The sequence below is a fragment of the Protopterus annectens genome, chromosome 7.part1 (assembly GCF_019279795.1).
Source record: "Protopterus annectens isolate FY-2018-M chromosome 7.part1, PAN1.0, whole genome shotgun sequence".
Taxonomy (NCBI): Eukaryota; Metazoa; Chordata; order Ceratodontiformes; family Protopteridae; genus Protopterus; species Protopterus annectens.
The window spans coordinates 254612249-254636012 of NC_056740.1; the positions used below are offsets into that span (position 1 = coordinate 254612249).

The 23764-nt window shown below is 44.4% G+C and overlaps 1 protein-coding gene across 2 annotated transcripts in view; it reads right to left on the bottom strand.

Annotated features, from left to right (window-relative positions):
• The window catches only part of CCDC66 (coiled-coil domain containing 66), a 1871188-nt gene that overhangs the window by 1379455 nt on the left and 467969 nt on the right, over positions 1-23764 (bottom strand). For both annotated transcript variants that reach the window (XM_044078704.1, XM_044078703.1), the window contains exon 6: positions 2668-2774. In XM_044078704.1, the coding sequence (XP_043934639.1) occupies positions 2668-2774 (107 nt within the window). The remainder of the gene's footprint in view (positions 1-2667; positions 2775-23764) is intronic.

The window sequence follows — 23764 nt, forward strand, 5'->3', positions numbered from 1 at the left end:
TCCCTAAGCCTCTTTTTTGATTCAGAGAAGTCCTGACTCTCCCAATGAAAATGTTCCCTTAAAGTATGCAAAGTCTCTCCAAAAGAGTAATCCTCAGGAGGAGAAGCAGATGGGATGGATTCCTCTGCATCAGAATCCTCATAGGGTGGAATAGAAAATTCCTGATCAGAAGAGGAATCAGAAGAAATGGAAACCTGATCTGAAGATTCATAATCAGTGCCTTGCCTAGGCCTCTTAGCAGGGGGGGTTGGGAACCCCTGATCAAGGTAATTAAATCCTCAGCCATTTTGATCATCTGTTTTTTAGGCATAGGGGCCTGAGCACGTGGCTCATGCGTCAGTTTTTTAGACATAGAAGTTGTTTTTGACCTTGTTTTTGTTGCTGGTGTCGGTTTAATATAAAAATGTTGAGGCCTGAAAACACCCTCAGAAGCTGGTGCCTGCTCAGCGGCTCTGGACCCATCCAAGGGAGAGACATCCGCGGGTTCAATACTTTGTGAATCTCACGGCATACCGGAGTCGGAATGGGTCTCGGTAAAAGCCTGCGACTGAAAAGTAGCTGGTATCAGGGGCTGCGAAGCACCTCACTGAGTACCGGTGACCCGGTGACTAGCTTAGGAGAAGCTTCATCGTCGGTTTTGGACCTCGACGGTCTGTCTCTGTCTTTTTCCTTGTGTTTTTTGTGAACTCTGTAGTCAGATTGCTAACCAACGACATTTCTGGGTAGTTAAATCTTGAACCAAAATATTTAGAAGCAAAAATATACCGACGCTTAATAGTGCGTTGGTTAAATTTAGCACAAAACTGACAGCAAGGCACATTGTGATCAGGGCCTAGGCAAGGAATACAGTACAAATGAAAATCCTTATGAGGTATTTGCTTCCCACAAGTAATGCAATTACTAACTTTTACTGACATCAGTAAGGAGCAAGCAAAAGTTTTCCCAATTAGGTACTTAGCTTTAGTTTGAAGACTTCGGTTCTGAAACTCGAATATGAAAATTTCAGGAGGCAGCCGACCAGCACTTGCAAACTGCTTCTGCTTCGGGCACCGCACAGCAAAAGAGACTGATTAAAATGGCATTGGCTTAATGTTTTATACCCCTGATGACCTGACATCATGGAAGAGGAGACAGCAACCGATGCAGGACCCAAGACTTTGTTATTCAGGCCGACTGAGGGCAACCTGCCAGCAGCTTACCCAAATGTAATGACTGCAACAGTGAAATACGAAGAACATGTGCAATTTTCCTGGTGACGGATAGCTCCTAAACAATAGACGCAAATGCTATGTCAATCTGTAATAGACATTTTCTGGGTGCATTTTTTGACATTTTTTAAAGCCCGAAGGTTTATGTTCTTTCTCTTCCTCCCTAGTCTCTTTGGACATGTTAGGAAGAAAAAGAAAGTCCTAAAATTATGAACAGAAAGTAAAAAATCACGCCACTTCTAGACAAAATATAAACACGCTAATTAACACATACAGTAAGATAAACTACGGGATACACAGTACAGGCCTGCGAAAAAATGACAGCCAAGAAATAGCACACAACAGTGGAAAAAGGAGATAAAGTTAAGCTACACACTAAAGCTAAGGTCTAAAAGGAGTCACAGCACTCCGTAAACTAACTAATCTCTAAAATCTAAGTAGTTTTAATTATTAGAAGGCAAAGAGAAAAAACTTAGCCACGGCCAAGTAGAGAACATCCAACCTCGTAAAGCGGCAAACGAGATCTGGAGAGTTGCACCACTGCATCATGGGATACCTACCTTGCCAAGAGCCAAGTCTGAGACTTCCAGCTAGTGTATTTGGCCAAGGCAGAGCAGAGGATTGGCTCCGAACCCATCCAAGTAAGAATGAAGGCAAGATAGGACAACATAACATTGCCTGTTTTATAATTTTCCCAGTTTCTGGGACTGTAACTTCAGGAAGAAGAATGAATAATATGAAGTTTCATATGCATTCAAAATGGAGTGACACACATTTTTTTGTGTGTGTGACAGTTGCTTGATGATGTAAAAACTCCTCACAAAATAAATATGATGAGAATAAGCTAACTACTTTGGTCATCTTAACTCTACACTTCCATAGCAACTTTACAGATTTGTTGCATTATATGCTATAACATGCAATATGTATTACATCCAATACTACAAGCTTACTCTTTAGCAAACAGACACAGTACTGTTTACCCAGTCTATCATATTAGCACAAATGGTTGACATTCTGAGAATGAATATGATTTATCCTGCAGTTATGGGTTTGACTCTCTCAATTTTAGCTTGCAAACTGCGTGTCCGTCTACTGGACAGCTGTCCTAGCATGCCTCTAAAAAGAGGGGTTTTTTTTGGCCTATTAGACTTGCCTCATAAAAATGAATAAAATCTTAAAACACCAGTTGTTTTTTATTTATTCTTTGTTCATACAACTGTCTTGTGTGCCAGCTATGCTGGCCCAACTCAGATCTGAAAAGCTCACTTGCAAGTCAGCACAGATACATGGTCAACACATGAAAAATTATCACAGAATCAATAAGTATAAAATACATTTTTAACATCTGTTTCCACATCTTACAGATCAGTGAGACAAAGTGGCACACAGGTTTCTTTTTTTAACAATTTCTTTTGCCCATTTTCATTTTTTGAATAACACTAACAAGAAGTTGTACCTAGTTCCTTTTTCCACTGTGCTTTTCTGGCATCCAGTTGATCTTTATCATTCTCTCTTTCTCCAAGAGTATTAAAGAAGTCAGGTGGGTCCTTGGTTTGAGCCGCACTGACAGGGAAAAAAATATAAAATACAGTAGCTGCAACAAACTGTTCTTGTAAGCACCACAAGTACTATTGCATGTCTTTATGGTTTTATTTTGGCATTATTTTACAAAATATGTGAAGTACACATTGCCAGTGGTTAGTCTGATCAATTAACATCTGCCCTATTCCAAGTAAAATATGTACAAGTTTAACACCCAAAACCATCAACTACTTACCTGAGAGCTTGGATAAACATTTTGGTTTACTTGACAAACCTTTCTCACAATGACAACATGGAAAAGAGAATACGCTTAGGAATAAGAGATTCAAACAGTATTCACTCAGTGCTAACAAAAAAAAAAATAGTGCTAGCAAGAGAGTACAAGTTGTGTACACTTGCCATAAATGTAGATGTTCGAGTGTATTCACTGTTGCGGTCACTACATTTGGGTTATCTGTTTGCAGGTAGCCCCCAGTCGGCCTGATTATCAAAGTCTTTGGTCCTGCATCAGTTGCTGTCTCATCTTCCATGACGTCAGGTAGTCAGGGGTATAAAGCATGCAGCCGACGCCATTACATCAGTCTTTCTTGCCCCAGATGTCAGGTGCCCCCATAATGGGAAGCAATTATATACAAGGTTACACCTCCAACAAAAAGCAAATACACCAGAAAGCTTAAGTATAGTAAACAAAAAGAGAGGTATAGCCAATAGAAGTCAGGGGGCTGGAGGGAGGGTAACTAGGACTGCAACAGTGAATACACTTGAAAGTACAGTTTTGTACCTACCATAAATGTAGATGTTCGAGTGCTAATACAGCTGCAGTCATAACAGATGGGTTCTCCTGCCGTCAGGTGGGTCCTCGGTCGGCCGAATTCCAAAGTCTAGGTCCGGCGTTGGTTGTCGTCGCTTCTTCCCTGATGTCAGTGCGCCAGGGGTATAAAAGAACCAGCCGACGCCATTTTCTTCAGTTTTTCTTGCCCCAGATGTCAGGTGCCCCCAGAAGGAAGGCAATACATAAATTTGTGTAATAAAGCAATGCAATATAATCAAAATACAGTAGTTGCAAGCAAATACACCATAAAAGAATAGCCCAATCAGGTTGTATGAGAAGGTGCTAGCCAATAGGCCTGTCCCAAGAGGGGAAGGAGGGAGGGAAACCTGGACTGCAGCTGTATTAGCACTCGAACATCTACATTTATAGTAGGTACAAAACTGTACTATGTTCATCGTGCATACAGCTGCAGTCATAACAGATGGGTAGAATCCCAAAGCTAAGAAAGGGGTGGTAGGCACTAGGTGGAACTAGGAGGAGCCAGAATGCCCTGCAAGACTGCAATGGCAAAGCCTGCTCTAGTTTTGGAGTATAATGGTAGGTGGTAGTGCTTGGAGAAGGTATGCACAGAACTCCAAGTGGCTGCTTCCAAAATATCCTTGGTAGGAATTCCTCTGAGGAAGGCTGCAGAGGTAGCTGTGGCCCTTGTGGAGTGAGATCTGATGCCTGCAGGTACAGATTTACCATGAAAAGAGTAACAAAAGCGTATGCAGTGGGCTATCCATTTTGAGATTGTCTGTTTGGAAATTGGCTTCCCTTGAGCTCCTATAGCATACGACACAAAGAGCTGTTCTGATTTTCTGAAAGGCTTTGTTCTGTCCAAATAATAACGCAGCTGTCTGTGGATGTCCAAGGAATGTAGTAGTCTCTCCCCTTTGTTTTGAGGATTAGGGTAGAAGGTAGGTAAGTGTATAGCCTGATTCAAAGCTACCCTGTATACCACCTTTGGCATAAAGGACGGGTTGGTTCGTAAGGAAACTCTGTCCTGATGGAAGATGATAAAATGCTGCACAGCCATGAGGGCTTGTAGTTCCGATACCCTACGAGCTGAGGTGATAGCCAGAAGGAAAGCTGTTTTCCAGGACAAATATTGCAAATCTGTTGAGGCAGCTGGCTCAAAAGGAGGCAAGGTCAGCTTTTCTAGAATGAAATTGAGATCCCAAGCAGGTATTGGTTGTTTCGTTGGGGGTTTTATATTCTTAGCCCCTCTGAGGAATTGTCTTAAGAGGGGGTGAGAGAATAAAGGTGGATCAGTGTTGTATTCTGCAGAAATGGCTGAGGCATGGATTTTGATGGAGGAGAATGAAAGTCCACTGCTTAGCAGCTCAGCTAGATACTGTAATATTTGAGGTAAATTCAGTTTTCCAGGATTCTGGCCCTTTTTCTCATTCCAGGCACAAAACCGTTGCCATTTTGCGGAGTAAGCCTTTCTAGTAGACGGCCTTCTGGCCTCCAAAATGACACCCTGCACCTCCTTGGAGAGTAGGATCTGTTGTGATGTTAAGGAATCTTCCATGCGGCCAGATTGAGTGTTTTCAGCTGACTGTGAAGAGTTTTGAAGCCGTGCTGAGTCAGAAGAAGAGGCATTAGAGGCAGGGTCCATGGAGGGGAATGCGTCAGGCTCCTCAGGAGTGGGTACCAGTGCTGTCTTGGCCAGTCTGGAGCAATGAGAATCATCTTTGGTCTGTCTGCTCTGGTTTTTAATAGAACTTTGGGCAGCAGAGGAAGAGGTGGAAAGGCATAAACTGTCATTGCTGTCCAAATGAAAGAGAGAGCGTCCACTCTCCAGGCCTGTGGATGAAAAGTCCTTGAGCAGAATTTTGTCAATTGGTGATTTTTGTGGGAGGCAAAGAGATCTACGTCTGGCCTTCCCCATGCTTGAGTTATCTCTGTAAAAACTTGAGGATGCAACTTCCATTCGTGTGGATCTGTCATATTTCTGCTTAGGTTGTCTGCCAGCTTGTTTTCCTTGCCTGGCAAGTACTTTGCTTGAAGTTCGATTTGTAATTCCAGAGCCATGTTCCAAAGTGACATGGCCAGCCTGCATAGGGGGTATGAATGGGTTCCTCCCTGTTTGTTTATGTACCACATTATTGTGGTGTTGTCTGTCCTTATCAATAGTTGACCTGGATGCAGAAGGTCTTTGAAATCTATAATAGCATTTATTACTGCTAGCATTTCCTTTTGATTGATGTGAAGGTGCTTTTCTTTTTGGGACCATTTGCCCTGAATGCACTGATCTGTCATGTGCGCCCCCCCCCCCGGGCGTAGTCCGAGGCGTCTGTTGTGATGACTTGATTTGCTTGAGGCTTGCAGAATGGGAGACCTGTGTTTGTTTGGCATGCTTGAGCCCACCACAGAAATTCCTTTTGAAGACATGGAATTAGTGGTATTATTGTTTCCAAACTGTGGCTGTGTTGAGACCATAGGTTTTTCAGGTACCATTGAAGTTTCCTCATATGCAGCTTTGCACATGGGATTAGTAGGATGCAAGATGCCATGAATCCCAGAGCCTGCAGGATTTTCCTTGCAGTCAGCCTGGTGAAATTTGCTAGATTTCTGAAGTATTGAGTTAGCTGCCCCTGCTTCTCTGGCGTGAGGTAGGCCATTGGGTGTTTGTGTCCAAGTTGGCACCCAGGAAAATTATTTTCTGAGAGGGTTGTAGTCTTGATTTCTTTTTGTTGACTGTGTATCATTATTACAAAAGCCAGATGATTTAGAAGTATGTGCTTGCTGTCTGCTTGGATCAGGCAGTCATCCAAATATGGGTATATTTGTATCCCTTGAAGTCTGCAGTAGGCAATTACTGATGCCAGGCATTTCGTGAATACTCTGGGCACAGTAGATAAGCCAAAGGGCAATGCAGACAATTGATAATGGGTTGAACCTGCAAGAAATCGGAGGTATCCTCTGCAATTTTGTCTGATTGGGACATGCAGGTATGCCTCCTTGAGGTCCAATGTTACCAGCCAAGACTCCTTGCCCAGCATGGGAAGAAGCTGCTGTAATGTGAGCATCTTGAATTTTGGTACGAGTAAAAATGTGTTTAGGATGGATAGGTCCAAAATAGGTCTCCAATCTTTTCCCTTCCTTGGTACCAGGAATAGTCTGGAATAAAAACCTTGACCTTGTTCGCGAGTAGGTACCTCTTGAATAGCTTTCATGTCCACGAGATCTGAAATTTGTCTTTGTGCCTCTGCTCTTTGATTGTGTGGCAGGTTTGGCATGCCTCTCATTTTTGGAAGGGTGTGAAAATGGAATCTGTAGCCTCTGTTTATAATGTCCAAGATCCATTTGTCTTTTGTGACAATATGCCAATTTTTTGAAAATAATGCCAGTTTAATGCCTAAGGGTGCTGCCATTTGAGCCTTGCTTGGCATGCAAAGAGGAAAGTCATTGAGCTTGCTTTCTGAATGGCTGCAAACTATCCTCACCACCTCTTTGTGTAGGAGCTTGCCATTGTCTGCCTCTAAATGATCCTTGAGATTGCCCTCTGCCCCTCGGGCGCCTGTATCTACCTCTTTGGGGTCTATCCGTGGCTGGAAAGGACCAATTTTTGGAAGGCCAATTTCTACTGAAACGTGGAGGTTGTACCTGTAGAAAATCTTTCACTGTTTGCATTGATTTAGCCTTTTCCTCCATTTTCTTTAATACCTCCTCAGCTTTAACACCAAATAATACATCCTTTTGCAGAGGGGCATCTAGTAATTTAGCTTTGACATGATCTGGTAAGGTTTGTTCCTTGAGCCAGGCATGTCTACATATGACTGATCCTGTAACAGCAGCTCTGCATGAGGCCTCTAGAGCATCAAAACTACATTGCAAGGTATGTTTGCCCACTTGTTCTGCACTATGCATCAAATCCTGCAACTCCTTCAAGTCTGGTTGTTCAGGTTGTGACATTTTACTTTTCAACTGTGATAACAGAAACTGTTGGTACTTTAGCATATGAAACTGGCAGTTTAATGCCTTCATGGTTAAGGTGGCCAAGGTGTATACCTTTTTTCCCCACCTTTCTAAGGATCTGGAATCTCTCTCGGAAGGTAATGGGTTTTTAGCAGTGGAGGCCTTAATTCCCTTGGGGCCCTGTGAGATAGTTTCTGGGTCAGCCGCATGGCTTTTGTATAAAAATTGGTGTGAGTCAGGAACCCGGTAGTACCTGTCAGGCTTGACTGGGGCTAGAGGTAAAGAATCCGGGTTAAGGCAGGCCTCCGAGTACACATCATCTAGTATGTCTAAGACAGGAGGTATAGCCAGAGGCCTGTGCTGGGGTAGCAAGAGAAAATCCCTAAGCCTTTTCTTGGAATCTGAGTACTCTTGGCCTTCCCAGTGGAAGTGTTCCCTTAAGCTATGCAAGGTTTCCCCAAATGAGTAATCCTCTGGGGGGGAGACAGAGGGAATGGACTCCTCAGCATCAGAATCTTCAAAAGGGAGTAAGAATGTTCCTGTTCATCAGAGTGCTCTGAAATAATGGAGGCCTGGTCAGAGGGGGATTCTTCCTCCACTCTGGGCCTTTTGTCCGGGGTGAGAACCCTGATAAGAGTAATCAAATCCTCAGCCATTTTAAGCATCTGTTTTTTAGACATGGGGCCTGGAGAAGGGCCCTGTGGAGCTTGTCTCTTAGAATGCATGGCTGCTTTAGACTTAGTGAAAGCCTTGATAGAAAAAGAAGAGGAAGGTCTGAAGACACCTTGAGAGGAGGCAGACCTGTCTACATTTTGAGATTCACCACCAAAAGTGGCTTCGGTATCTGTAGTCAGGGTGTGGGCCGAGGAGCCTGCGACCTCGGGCACAGAAGACACTGCCAATGAAGTGTCGTCGGTAGGCAGGGGCTGCGTAGGTACCTCGCTGAGAACCGGACCACCCGTAGTCGGCTTTGGCGTGGTGTCGGTAGAGGCCGCGGATCTCGTGTGTCGGTCCTTATCTTTGCGTTTTTTAGACAAAACTGGAGTCGGAGTATCCGACGACATAATATAGTTAAATTTTCTGCCAAAAATAGTGCTGGGCGAACTCCGCCCGACGCTTAATGGTGCGTTTGTTGAATGTAGCACAAAAACGACAGGCCGGGAAGTTGTGGTCTGGGCCTAAGCAAGGAATGCAGAGGGAATGAAAATACTTATGCGGTATTTGCTTCCCACAAGAAATACAATTATTAACTTTGTCTGACATCAGTCTGAGGCAAGAAAAGTTTCCCCAACGGGGTACTTAGCTTTTAAGAAGATTTCGGTTGCAAAATTTTCGTAATTTCAGGAGCTGGCCAACCGGCACTTGCGAACTGCTTCTGCTTCGGGCACCGCGCAGCAAGAAAGACTGAAGAAAATGGCGTCGGCTGGTTCTTTTATACCCCTGGTGCACTGATGTCAGGGAAGAAGCGACGACAACCGACGCCGGACCTAGACTTTGGAATTCGGCTGACCGAGGACCCGCCGGACGGCAGGAGAACCCATCTGTTATTACTGCAGCTGTATGCACGATGAACATCATCTACATTTATGGTAAGTGTACACAACTGTACTATGTTCTTCGTGTTTCACTGTTGCATTCAATACATTTGGGTAGATTCCCAAAGCTAAGGAAGGGAGGAGGCAATTATCGAGCATTAGGACCAGCTATTAGGCCCTGCAAGATTGCAGTGGCAAAACCAGCTCTGGATTTAGAAAAAAATGGCAAGTGGTAATGCTTTGTGAAGGTATGTACAGAATTCCAGATAGCAGCTTCTAGGATGGCCCTGGTAGGAACACCTCTGAGAAAAGCTGTAGAAGTAGATGCAACCCTGGTGGAATGGGGTCTCATCCCCTTGTGGGGTAGGTTTTCCATGGTGCTTACAGCAGAAAAGAATGCAATGGCTTATCCACTTAGAAATGGTTTGCTTTAAAATGGACTTCCCTTCTGCCCCTGCAGCAAAGGCAACTAACAGCTGTTCAGATTTCCTGGTCCTGTCCAAGTAAAATCTAAGTTGTCTGTGCATGTCCAAGGAGTGCTGTATTCATTCCCCTTTGTTCTGTGGATTAGAAAAGAAGGTTGGCAAATGACTGGACTGATTAAGGGCCACACTGGTTACCACCTTGGGCATAAAGGAAGGATTGGTCCCGAGGGACACCCTGTCCGCATGAAAGATGATGAAATGCTCCACTGCCATGAGGGCCTATAATTCAGACACCCTTCTTGCTGAAGTGATGGTTAGAAGGAAGGCTGTTTTCCAAGAAAAAAATTTCAACTCTGCAGTTCCAGCTGGCTCAAAAGGAGGTAGAGTGAGCTTTTCTAATACAATGTTAAGGTCCCAGACAGGAGTAGGAGCTCTCCTGGGTGATCTTACATTTTTGGCCCCTCTGAGGAATTGTTTCAGTAGGGGGGTGAGAGAAGAGGGGTGACACAGTATTATAATGTGTTGAAATGGCTGAGGCATGAATTTTAATGGAAGAGAAGGAAAGGCCCTTGTGAAGCATCTGTTAAGTACTGAAGAATATGCGGTAAACTGGGCACTGTTGTGCCCATCCCCTGAGTCTGGCTCCAGAATCTTTTCCACTTTTCAGCATAGGATTTTCTAGTACTAGGCCTCACTGCCTCCAGGATGACATCCAGCACTTGCTTGCTGAGGGATGGTATAGGAGAACTCAGGTAATTAGCCAGGCTGCCTGGGTCAGGGTTGAAGCTGGGGTGCAGAATCTGGCCCTCCTGCTGGGACGGTAGGGAAGGAGTCTGAGGCAGGTGCCATGGTTCCAGTAGTGACATACTGCGCAAGAGGGAGGTCCAGTGTTGGCATGGCCAGTCTGGTGCAATGAGTATTGTCCTTGGTTTGTCCTGTTTGATCTTTAGTAAGACTTTCGAGAGGAGAGGCAGAGGGGGAAAGGCATAAACTGAGATGCTTTCCCAGGAAGGCCAGGGCATCCACTTTCCAAGCTTGTCTGTGGGGAGTCCTTGTGCAGAATTTGTCCAACTGGTAGTTCTGAGAGGAGGCAAACAGGTCTATCTCTGGGCTCCCCCCATTTGTTTCTCAGAATGTTGAATATCTTTGGCTCCAGTTTCCACTCGTGTGGGTCCATGAGATTTCTGTTTAGGTCATTTGCCAGTGTATTTAGCTTGCCGGGCAGGAATTGAGCTTGTAGGTGCACTTGGTAGCTCAAGGCTGTGTTCCACAGAGCCATGGCTAGTCTGCAGAGAGGGTATGAGTGGGTTCCCCCTGCTTGTTTATGTACCACATAACAGTGGTGTTGTCCGTCTTTACCAATAATTGTCCTGGAAGAATGTGGTCCTTGAAGACTGTCAGAGAATTCTGTACAGCTAACATTTCTTTTTGATTGATATGCAGGTGCATTTGACTCGGGTTACATTTGCCCTGAATGCACTGCCCTGCCAAGTGAGCCCCCCATGCATAGTCTGATGCGTCTGCTAAGAGTTTGGGCGGCAGGGGGTATAGTAAATGGCAGTCCCTTGTTGTGGTGGCAGGCCTCTGCCCACCAAAGGAACTCTGTCTTTATACAAGGAATGATGGGAATCATTGATTCCAGGTCCTGAGAATGTTGACACCATAGGCTTTTTACATACCATTGTAGTTTCCTCATATGCAGTCTTGCATATGGAATTAGTAGAATACAAGAGGCAATGAACCCTGGGCTTGCAGTATTTTCCTTGCAGATAGCTGGGTCTTTGTGGCCAGTAGTTTGGAAGTAGGTTGTCAAATAAACTTGTTTCTCTGGCGTGAGGTAGGCCATCTGGGAAGTTGTATTCAAGCTTGCTCCCAGGAATACAACTTGTTGGCAGGGTACTAGGTGAGATTTCTTTTTGTTTATGGTGTACCCCCAGTGAGGTTAGCAGTTTCTTTACAAACGCCAGATGATTTAATAGTATGCCCTGGCTTTCTGCCTGAATTAGACAATCGTCCAGGTATGGGTATATTTGAATATTTTTTTGCCTGCAGAATGCAATGACTGGAGCTAGGCACTTTGTGAATACCCTGGGCGCAGTAGATAAGCAAAGGGCAGTACAGAGAACTGATAATCCATGTAGCCTGCTCTGAAGTGTAGGTATTTTCTGCAAGATTCCCTTACTGGGATGTGCAGGTAAGCTTCCTTTAAATCCAATGTTGCCAACCAGGCATTTTTGCCTAGCATGGGAAGCAGCTGATGAAGAGTTATCATTCTGAATTTTGGGATTACCAAAAAGGTGTTTAGGATAGACAGGTCCAGGATAGGACGCCAGGAATTGTCTTTCTGGGTACCAGGAAAAGTGCTGAGTAAAAACCTTGTCCCCATTCCTCTTCTGGGACAGGTTGAATAGCCCTGATACTTAGAAGATTGAGAACCTGCTGTTGAACTTCTGCCCACTGATTTGGGGGTAGGTCTGGCCAACCGTGTGGGGTTGGTAAGGAGTGGAATTGGAATCTGTATCCTTGGGAAACTATATTTAGAACCCATTTGTCTTGGGTAATGAGTTCCCAGTTTTTTGCATGCAGGGTGATCTTTCCCCCTAAAGGAACAGTCAGTTGAGCAGGGCTTGGAAGGTTTAAGGTTAAGTCATTGTGACAGTTTACTATAGGGGAGTGTCTTACCACTTCCAGCTTTGGAAGTGGGAGAACCCCACCGCTTGGGCCTGTGAGTACCTTGAGACTGAAGCCTGGGTGGTCTGCTGGTCCTGGGTTTGGACTGAGAAGGTCTGGAAGAGACAGGAAAGGACCAATTCTTAGAAGGCCACTGCCTACTAAATCTGGGAGGCTGTACTTGCAGGAAATCTTTAACAGTTTGCATAAATTTAGCTTTTTCCTCCATCTTTTTAAGTGCTTTTTCTGCTTTGTTGCCAAACAGGCAGTCTTGGTTTAAGGGAGCATCCAGTAATTTAGCTTTAACATGATCTGGCAAAGTTTGCTCCTTACGTCAAGCATGACTTCTAAGTACAGACCCAGTGACAGAAGCCTTGCAAGATGCCTTTAAGGAATCAAAATCACATTGCAAAGTATGTTTACAACTTGTTCAGCAGAATGCATTAAATCCTGTAATTCTTTATTTTCAGCACAGTCAGGAATCAACATCATTTTCTGTTTAAGTAATCCAATAATATGCTGCTGATACTTTAACATATGAAACTGTCAGTTTAAGGCCCTAATGGCCAAAGTAGCTGAAGTGTATACCTTCTTACCCCATCTGTCCAGGGGCCCTGGAATCTCTTTCAGAGGGGGTAGGGTTTTTGGCAGTAGTAGCCTTAATGCTTTTGGGTCCCTGTGAAATGGTTTCTGAATATGCAGTAGGATTCTTAAAGAGGAACTTGTGAGAATCAGGTACTCTGTAATACCTGTCAGGTTTCCTGGGAGCCAGAGGTAAAGTGTCTGGGGCCAGGCTAGATTCCAAGAAGGCATCATCTACAATGTCCAGTACAGGAGGGATAGCTAAAGGCCTGTGTTGAGGTAGGAGTACAAATTCCCTCAGCCTCTTTTTGGAGTCAGAGTAATCCTGGCTTTCCCAGGGGAAATGCTCCCTAAGAGTATGCAAAGTTTCACCAAAAGAGAAATCTTCTGGAGGGGAAGCAGAGGGAATGGGGTCCTCTGCATCAAAATCCTCATAGGTAGATAAGGGCAAATCCTGGTCATCAGAAGAAAAGTACAGTTTTGTACCTACCATAAATGTAGATGTTCAAGTGTATACACTGCTGTAGTCATTACACTTGGGTTATCCTGCCATCAGGCGGTTCCCCAGTCGGCCGAGTTCCAAAGTCTTGGTCCGGCATCGGTTGCTGTCGCCTCCTCCCTGACGTCAATGCGACAGGGGTATATAAGATGCAGCAGATGCCATTTTCTTCAGTTTTTCTTGCCCCAGATGTCAGGTGCCCCCAAATAGGTAGGCAATTCAAATTGCTAATAAAACATACATAAGAAAAGCAAACAACAACTTTCAGTTACCAGCAAATACTCCCCATAGGTAGTAAAGGGTAGAAGACATAGGTACGTACCAGCAAGTAAGAGGGGAAGGAGGGAGGGTAACCTGGACTGCAGCAGTGTATACACTCGAACATCTACATTTATGGTAGGTACAAAACTGTACTATGTTCATCGTGTTACACTGCTGCAGTCATTACACTTGGGTAGAATCCCAAAGCTGAGGTAGGGTGGCTAGTTCTATAAGGTATTAGGGGTGGCTATAAGGCCCTGCAACACAGTAGTGATGAAGCCAGCTCTGGATTTAGAGTATAAAGGCAGATGGTAATGCTTGGTGAAGGTATGCACAGAATTCCATGTTGCTGCTTCCAAAATATCCTTGGTAGGTACTCCTCTGAGGTAGGCAGTTGAAGTGGCTGTTACCCTGGTGGAGTGAGATCTAATGCTGCTAGGTACAGGTTTCCCATGGTGTGTATAGCAGAAACATATACAATGTCCTATCCATTTTGAAATAGTCTGTTTTGAAATGGCTTTTCCCTGTGCTCCTGCAGCATATGCTACCAATAATTGCTCAGATTTTCTGAAAGCTTTGATTTTGTCCAAGTAGAAGTGTAACTGCCTGTGAATGTCCAAAGAATGCAGTAGTCTCTCCCCTTTATTCTGTGGTTTTGGATAAAATGTTGGCAAGTGAATAGTTTGGTTTAGAGCCACACTTGATACCACCTTTGGCATAAACGTAGGGTTAGTTCTTAAAAACACCCTGTCCTGGTGGAAAATGAGGAAAGGTTCCACTGCCATTAGTGCATGTAATTCTGAAACTCTTCGTGCTGATGTTATTGCCAGGAGCAGAGCAGTTTTCCAAGAGATATATTTTAATTCTGATGTGTTAGCTGGCTCAAAAGGAGGTAAAGTTAATTTTTCCAAAACAAAGTTGAGGTCCCAAGTTGGAGTAGGTGCTCTAGGGGGCAGTCTTATGTTTTTAGCCCCTCTGAGGTACTGTTTTAGCAAAGGATTAGAAAAAATTGGTGGATCCGTGTTGTAATGAGCAGATATGGCAGAGGCGTGGATCTTGATGGATGAAACGGAGAGGCCTTTGTCCAGCATCTCAGTTAAATATTGTAGTATCTGAGGAATGTTTGGGACAAGAGGGTCAATGCTGTGAGCCTGGTTCCAGACAGAGAATCTCTTCCATTTATCTGAATAGGCTTTCCTGGTACTAGGCCTTCTGGCCTCCAGAATGACATCCATAACAGCTTTGGAGAGAGGCATTGCTTGCTTGACTAAGGAATCTTCCATGCAGCTAGGTTTAAGGTCTTTAGCTGGCTGTGAAGTATCTGATTGTTGTGCTGAATCAGCAGATGTGGGATGTGAAGCAAAATCCAGGGTGGCTCTTGTGCTAAGTTCTTTAAGATTGGGTACCAGTGCTGGCGTGGTCAATGTGGTGCAATCAGGATCATCTTTGGCTCTTCTTGCCTGGCTTTTATGAGAACCTTTGGAAGGAGAGGTAGTGGTGGGAAAGCGTATACTTGTAGGTTTTTCCAGCTGAATGAGAGGGCATCCACTTTCCATGCTTGTGGATGGTAACTCCTTGTGTAAAATTTGTGTAGCTGGCAGTTCATTGGGGATGCAAACAGATCTATGTCCGGGCTCCACCATTTCTGTGTTATCATTTTGAATATTTGTGGACTCAATTCCCATTCGTGGGGATCCATGATGTTTCTCGTGGGGATCCATGATGTTTCTGCTTAAGTCGTCTGCCAGTGTGTTTTTCTCTCCTGGCAGGAATTGTGCTTGCAGATGAACTTGATAGTTTAAAGCTGTGTTCCACAAGGTCATGGCTTGTCTGCAGAGTGGGTAGGAGTGAGTGCCCCCTTGCTTGTATATGTACAACATAACTGTGGTGTTGTCTGTCTTTAGTTATAGTTGTCCTGGATGCAGCAGGTCCTTGAAAGCTATAAGGGCATTTTGTACAGCTAGCATCTCTTTTTGATTGATGTGAAGATGCCTTTGTTCTGCGGGCCACTTGCCCTGAATACATTTTCCTGCCATGTGTGCTCCACAGGCGTAATCCGATGCATCTGTTGTCAGTGTTTGCCTGGCTGTGGGTTGAGTAAAAGGCTGTCCCTTGTTGAGTTGACAAGCTTGAGCCCACCATCAAAACTCCTGTTGAAGGCAAGGAATTAGTGGTATAACTGTTTCCAAACTTTGACAGTGTTGATACACTCTTTAGGTACCATTGTAGTTTCCTCATATGCAGTCTGGCATATGGAATTAGTAGTATGTAAGATGCCATGTAACCCAAGGCCTGCAGAATTTTTCTTGCAGGGAGTTGGGTCGTTGTTGCCATCAATTGAAAGTATTGAGTCAGTTGTCCTTGCTTGTCTCGCGTGAGATAAGCCATTTGGGCTGTTGTGTTCAAGCTGGCACCCAGGAATATTATCTCTTGTGAGGGCACTAGTTTTGATTTCTTTTCATTTACTGTGTACCCCAGGCAATTTAATATCTTTTTTTTACAAATGCCAGATGATTTAGAAGAATGTCTGCTCTCTGCTTGAATCAGGCAGTCGTCCAGGTATGGATACATTTGAATTCCTTTCTGTCTGCAAAATGCAATTACTGGTGCCAGGCACTTTGTGAAGACCCTGGGCGCAGTAGATAAGCCAAAGGGCAGTGCAGAGAATTTATAGTGCACTGAACCAGCTATGAATCTGAGGTATCTTCTGCAATTTTGTCTGATAGGAACATGCAGGTATGCCTCCTTGAGGTCCAAGGTCACGAGCGAAGCTTTCTTGCCCAGCATGGGAAGAAGCTGCTGTAGTGTCAACATTTTGAATTTCGGAACATCCAGGTAAGTGTTTAGAGAAGAAAGCTCCAGAATGGGCCTCCAGGCTTTGTCCTTTCTGGGAACCAGAAAGAGTCTTGAGTAAAATCTTTGTCCTTGCTTCTGTGGTGGTACCCTTTGAATAGCTCTCATGTCCATGAGTGCTGTAATTTGTTTTTGAGCCTCTGCCCATTGATTTGGTGGTAGATTTGGCATTCCTTTTAACCTTGGTAGAGTGTGAAAGTGGAACCTGTAACCTTGAGATACAATTTTGAGAACCCATTTGTCTTTGGTGATCCAATGCCAATTGTGATATAAAAGTGCCAGTTTTCCTCCCAAGGGGGCTGCCAAGAGAGAGCTGTTTGGCAGCTGTAGTGGGAAGTCATTGAGGCTGCTTTTTATATGGTTGGGGCCTGTCTTCCCCTTCTTTCTGGCCTGGTGCACCCCATTGTCAAGTCCTGTAAAGACCTTGTGGTTGACCTCTACCTCTTGGACGTCTGTATCTGCCCCTTTGAGGTCTGTCTGTAACTGGAAAGGACCAATTCTTTGTTGGCCAATTTCTGCTAAATCGAGGAGGCTGAACCTGTAAGAAATCCTTCACCGTTTGCATAGATTTTGCCTTATCCTCCATTTTCTTTAATACCTCTTCTGCCTTAACTCCAAATAACACATCCTGCTGCAAAGGTGCATCCAATAATTTTGCTTTAACATGATCTGGTAACGTATGTTCTTTTAACCAAGCATGTCTTCTAATGACAGAGCCTGTAACTGCTGCTCTACAGGAGGCCTCTGAAGAATCAAAACCACACAAAGTATTTTTTCCCACTTGTTCAGCTGCATGCAATAAATCCTGCATTTCTTTAAAATTAGGAGGATCTGAATCTGGAAGCATTTTTTGTTTCAACTGAGACATCAAAAATTGCTGATATTTTAGCATGTGAAACTGGCAATTTAAAGCTCTCATTGCTAAAGTTGCAGACGTATATACTTTCTTTCCCCATCTGTCTAATGCTCTGGAATCTCTGTCAGAGGGAACTGGATTTTTTGCTGATGAGGCCTTAATCCCTTTGGGTCCCTGAGAAATAGTTTCAGGGTCAGCAACAGGGCTTTTATACAGAAATTTGTGTGAGTCAGGGACTCTGTAGTATCTGTTAGGTTTAACTGGGGCTGGAGGTAAGGAATCAGGATTTAGATTCAGTATACACATCATCCACGATACCCAACACTGGCAGAATAGCAAGGGGTCTGTGCTGAGATAATAAAAGGAAGTCTCTGAGCCTTTTCTTGGATTCTGAGTAATCCTGGCCTTCCCAATGGAAATGCTCCCTCATGGTATGTAAGGTTTTCCCAAAGGAGTAGTCCTCAGGCGGAGAGGCTGATGGACTTGATTCCTCAGCATCAGTCCTCATATGGGGGTAAAGAATAACCTAGGTCTGAGGATGAATCGGAAGACATGGACACCTGGTCGGATGAGTCATAGTCTGCATCCTGTCTAGGCCTTTTATCAGGAGGGGGTTGGGATCCCCTGATCAGAGTGATAAGGTCTTCGGACATTTTGAGCATTTGTTTCTTAGGCATGGAGGCCTGTCCTGGAGAATGCTGTATTTGTTTCTTTGTTTTTAAAGGAGGCTTAGACTTAGCAGAGGGTTTAATGCTTAAGTGAGTAGGTCTGAAAACACCCTCTGAAGCTGCTGGTTGCTCAGCTACTCCAGATCCCTCTGAAGGGTTAGTTTCGGTAGGCTGAAAAACGTGTGCGTCCGAAGGCCCAGCCATCTCTCCATGTGGGAGTCGGAGGCGGTCTGTGGTTCTGCAGAAGCGGTCGTCAGGGGCTGCGAAGGCGCCTCGCTGAAAACTGGAGCACTGGCCTAGAAGAGGCTTCGTCGTCAGTTTTGGGTCTCGGGTGCCTGTCCTCGTCTTTGCGCTTTTTAAGTATTCTGGTTGTCGGAAGTTCCGACGGCATGGTGTAATTGAATTTTCTGCCAAAATAATGTCGGGCAAAATCAAACCGACATTTAATAGTGCGCTTGTTAAACCTAGCACAAAACCGACAACCAGTGACGTTGTGGTCTGGGCCTAGGCATGGGATACAATAGGAATGGAAATCCTTATGAGGTATTTGCTTCCCACAAGAATTACAGTTATTAACTTTTACTGACATCAGTCTGAGGCAAGAAAAAGTTTCCCCAATGGGGTACTTAGCTTTGTAGAAGACTTCGGTTCTGGATTCGGAATGAAAATCTCAGGAGTCGGCCGACCGGCACTTGCGAACTGCTTTTGCTTCGGGCACCGCGCGGCAAGAAAGATTGAAAAAAATGGCGTCGGCAGCATCTTATATACCCATGTCGCACTGACGTCAGGGAGGAGGTGACAGCAACCGACGCTGGACCAAGACTTTGGAACTCAAGCTGACTGGGGAACCGCCTGACGGCAGGATAACTCAAGTGTAATGACTGCAGCAGTGTAACACGATGAGCATCAGAAATTTCAGAATCCTGATCAGAAGAATCAGAAGGAAAATCAGTTCTAGGTCTCTTAGAGGGAGAAGGGTGGCTTCCCCTGATTAGAGTAATAAGGTCTTCAGCCATTCTTATCAATTGTTTTTTAGGCATAGGGGCCTAACCATGCTGTCTGGGCGTCGGTTTTCTAGGCATGGATTGAGTTTTAGGCCTTGAAGAAGAAGATGATGTCAGTTTGATATGCAAGTCAGTAGGCCTGAATACACCCTCAGAAGCCAGTGCCTGCACAGTGGCTCCGGACCCATCCAAGGTAGAGACATCAGCAGGTTCCATAGTCGAAGAAGCATCTCATATACCGGACTCCGAATGGGTCTCAGTAGAGGCCTGCGATTCTGAAGTAGCGAGTATTGGAGGCTGCAAATGCGCCTCTCTGCGAACTGGCGACTAGCTTAACAGAAGTGTCGTCAGCAGCTTTGGACCTATGCAGTCTGTCTCTGTCTTTATCTTTATGTTTTTTTCAGAATGTCGGTAGTTGAATGACTTACCAAAGCCATTTCTGGATAATTGAACCGAGTACCAAAATAGTTAGATGTGAAAATGAACAGACAATGAATAGTTCGCGGATTGAATAAGGCACAAAACCGACAGCGAGGGACGTCATGGTCTGGGCCTAAGCAAGGAATGCAGTACAAATGAAAATCTTTATGAGGTATTTGCTTTCCACAAGAAATACAACTGTTAACTTTTACTGACATCGTTTTAGAGCAAGAAAAACGATCCCCAACGGGGTACTTAGCTTTTTTGAAGACTTCGGATCTGAAACTCGAAAATGAAAATTTCAGGAGTCGGCCGACTGGCACTTGCGAACTGCTTCTGCTATGGGCACCACACGGCAAGAAAGACTGATGTAATGGCGTCGGCTGCATGCTTTATTCCCATGACTACCTGACGTCATGGAAGACGAGACAGCAACCGATGCAGGACCCAAGAGGAGTTTGATAATCAAGCTGACTGAGGGCTACCTGCAAGCAGATAACCCAAATGTAATGACTGCAACAGTGAAACACGAAGAACATCAGCACTTATGATACCTTTGAAAGAATAAGTGACACACAGTATAAATCCCCTAACAAATGCCTCAAAGCTCCTCAGGACTACTCCATCATGTATTTTCATTTATGTATATTATTACATGTTCATAGGTTGGTACTAGGCTATCAGCCATAGGGCCTATACAAGCCTAGCCAAACAATTCCCCGGCTTTATATGTCATCCACATACACGTGTGAAGCCCTGTCAGAACTCCTCCCTTTAAATTCTTTTTTGCATGGTGTGCATGTTTAGATATGCCAGATGCTTTTTTTCCTGCAGTTTTCTTGTAGCACTAGAATATCTTTCCTGGTCATAAAATGAGCCAACCTCAAATATGTTTTAAAAATTGTAGTTATGTACTTATAATGCTTGATCTTCATTATCCTTTAATCCATCCACTTTGACTGATGACATATCCAACTCACAAAGGACGTGACCTGGCAACTTCAGCTCTTTCCAGATCTCAAGTACCCCCCTTTTTCCACAATGCACCCAAATCTTCTCACAGCCCCTTGACTGCACATGTCACTAATGCAAAAGAACATGTTGAAAGGTTAACAATGGCTGGAGAATAGGTTTCAGGATTAGTTCTACCACATCTGACCATGAATCCAAGAACTGACAATTTAGAGGGGGTGGTGGGCAGGATATGAAAATGGACACACTGGGGACAACAAGCAGCCAGCATTATAGTAAGGACATAACTTCTGTATATTAATGCTAGGGAATGTGTCATTCTAACAAAGGTAGTTTGGTCGAGCGCAAATCTGCTGAAAAAGATTAACCAAAAGTACTTTTGGAGATAGTGGAGGATTTCCTTATCTTCAGTGTGGTGCGTCTTAGTAGTAGGTATATTTAAATTCAAGTGGTGTGGGTGGTACCTCCCACGTGGGGGGTGCAGGGGGACTCACCCACCTGCAAAAGTTTTTTTTTTTTTTACATTTTTGCTGAAAATGCTTTGGTCTAAACATTTTTCTGTGTTTCTGTGATTGATGGAAAGTACAGTTTTGTACCTACCATAAATGTAGATGTCCGATAGGTATGCATCTGCAGTCCTTACATATGGGTTGTCCTGCCTCAGGCAGCCCTTCGGTCGGCCGGATTCCAAAGTCTGGGTCCGGCGTCGGCTGATGTCGCCCTTTTCCCCGACGTCAGAGCGCCTGGGGTATAAAACTGTACTATGCTCTGGTGGAATGAGGTCTGATGTTAGCTGGCACAGCTTTTCCATGAAAAGAGTAACAGAATCGAATGCAATTTCCTATCCATTTTGAAATTGTTTGTTTGGAAATTGCTTTTCCTTGTACACCAGCAGCATATGCTACAAACAGTTGGTCAGTTTTTCTGTAAGTCTTAGTTCTGTCCAAGTAGTAGCGCAACTGTCTGTGAATGTCCAGGGTATGCAGAAGTTTCTCTCCTTTATTTTGTGGATTTGGAAAGAAAGTAGGCAGGTGGATAGCTTGGTTCAGTGAGACCCTGGATACCACCTTTGGCATGAATGAAGGATTGGTTCTCAAAGAGACTCTGTCCTGATGGAAAATTAGAAATGGTTGTACTGCCATGAGGGCCTGTAACTCAGATACTCTTCTTGCTGAGGTTATGGCCAGAAGGAAGGCAGTCTTCCAAGACAGGAATTGTAATTCTGAAGATGCTGCTGGTTCAAAGGGAGGTAGAGTTAATTTTTCCAACATGAAGTTAAGGTCCCATGAAGGCACTGGTGGTTTCCTTGGAGGGTTGATGTTTTTTATCCCTCTTAGAAACTGCCTTAGCAGAGGATGAGAAAATACAGGTGGATCAGTGTTGTACTCTACTGAAATAGCTGAAGCATGAATTTTTATGGATGAATAAGAAAGGCCATTATGGAGCATTTCAGCCAAGTATTCAAGGATATGTGGAATGCTCATCACTGTTGGATCCTGACCCTTTGCGGTGCTCCAGGTTCGAAATCTTTTCCATTTTGCTGAATATGCCTTTCTTGTGGAAGGCCGTCGAGCTTCCATGATGATATCCTTTACCCTCTTGGATAGTTTATCCTGGCGAGGAGTCAAGGTATTTTCCAGGCTGTCAGCTGCAAGGTTCTTAGGCTGGAGTGCAGAGTTTTGTAATTGTGCTGTGTCAGAAGAAGTGGCCATTGTGGTAGAGGCCACGGTTTCGTGTGTGACATGCTCTTTAACAGTGGGTACCAGTGTTGTCTTGGCCAGTCCGGAGCTATCAGAATCACTTTTGGTTGCTCTGTCCTGATCTTCAGTAGGACCTTGGTCATTAACGAAAGAGGTGGGAATGCATATACTGTTAGAGCATTCCAGCTGAAGGAGAGGGCGTCCACTCTCCATGCTTGAGGATGGTATGTCCTTGTGCAGAATTTCTTCAGTTGATGGTTGTTGGGGGAGGCAAAAAGATCTATGTCCGATCTTCCCCATAATTGTGCTCTCCGAAGAAAAATGTCTGGATGCAACATCCATTCGTGTGGATCCATGGTGTTTCTGCTTAGGCTGTCCGCCAGTACATTGTCCTTTCCTGGTACGAACTGGGAATGCAGCTCTATATTGAGTTTTAGGGAAAGTTCCCAAAGGTTCATTGCCAGCCTGCAAAGAGGGTAGGAATGGGTACCTCCCTTGCTTGTTTATGTACCACATAACTGTGGTATTGTCTGTCTTTATTAGCAGGTGACCTTGATGCAGGAAATGTTCGAAGGCCTCGGTTGAATGTATCACTGCCAGCATTTCCTTTTGGTTGATGTGTAGGCGCAATTCCTTTTGTGTCCATTGCCCTTGAATACATCTGTCCTTCATGTGCGCTCCTCATCCATGGTCTGAGGCATCTGTTGTAATGGTTTGGCTGATATGTGGCTTGCTGAAAGGTAGGCCCATGTTTGACTGGCTTGCTTGTGCCCACCACATAAATTCCTTTTGAAGGCATGGAATGAGGGGGATCAAAGTTTCTAGGCTGTGACTGTGTTGAGACCATAGACTCCTTAGGTACCATTGTAGTTTCCTCATATGCAGCCTTGCTTGTGGAATCAGAAGAATGCAAGATGCCATGAAACCCAGGGCCTGCAGGATTTTCCTTGCAGTCAGCTGGGTTTGTGTTGTCAGATTTCTGAAATAATCCGGTAATTGTTTTTGTTTTTCTTCTGTGAGAAAAGCCATTTGGGTGTTTGTATCCAACTTTGCACCCAGAAAAGTTATTCGTTGGGATGGAACTAGTCTTGATTTCTGAATGTTGACTGTGTATCCCAAGGCCTGTAGTAGGCAGATGGCATAGTCCAAGTGTTTTACCAATGTTTGTTGGCTGTCCGCTTGTATAAGGCAGTCGTCCAGGTATGGGTATATTTGAATCCCCTGAAGTCTGCAATGTGCAATTACTGATGCCAGGCATTTCGTGAATACTCTGAGTGCAGTAGATAAGCCAAAGGGCAATGCTGAGAATTGATAATGCTCTGAACCTGCAAGAAATCTGAGGTGTCTTCTGCAACTTTGTCTGATAGGGACATGCAGGTATGCCTCCTTGAGGTCTAGAGTTACCAGCCAGGACCCCTTGCCCAGCATGGGAAGGAGTTGCTGTAAGGTCAGCATTTTGAATTTTGGCATGATGAGATAAGTATTCAGTGCGGACAAGTCCAGAATAGGCCTCCATTGCTTTTCTTTTCTTGGAACAAGGAATAGTCTGGAATAAAAATCTTGGCCTTGTTCTGTGTAAGGAACCTTCTCTATTGCCTTCATTTGTAGTAGTTTGGAAATTTGCTTGAAAGCCTCTGCCCTTTGATTTGGTGGCAGGTTTGGCATGCCTTGTCTTTTTGGTAATGTATGAAAATGGAATCTGTATCCTTTGTCTATTATATATGCAGTATCCATTTGTCCTTTGTAATACTGTGCCAATTTTCTGAGAATAAAGCTAGCTTTCCGCCCAAAGGTGCTTCCAATTGAGCCCTGGTTGGCGGAGTCAAAG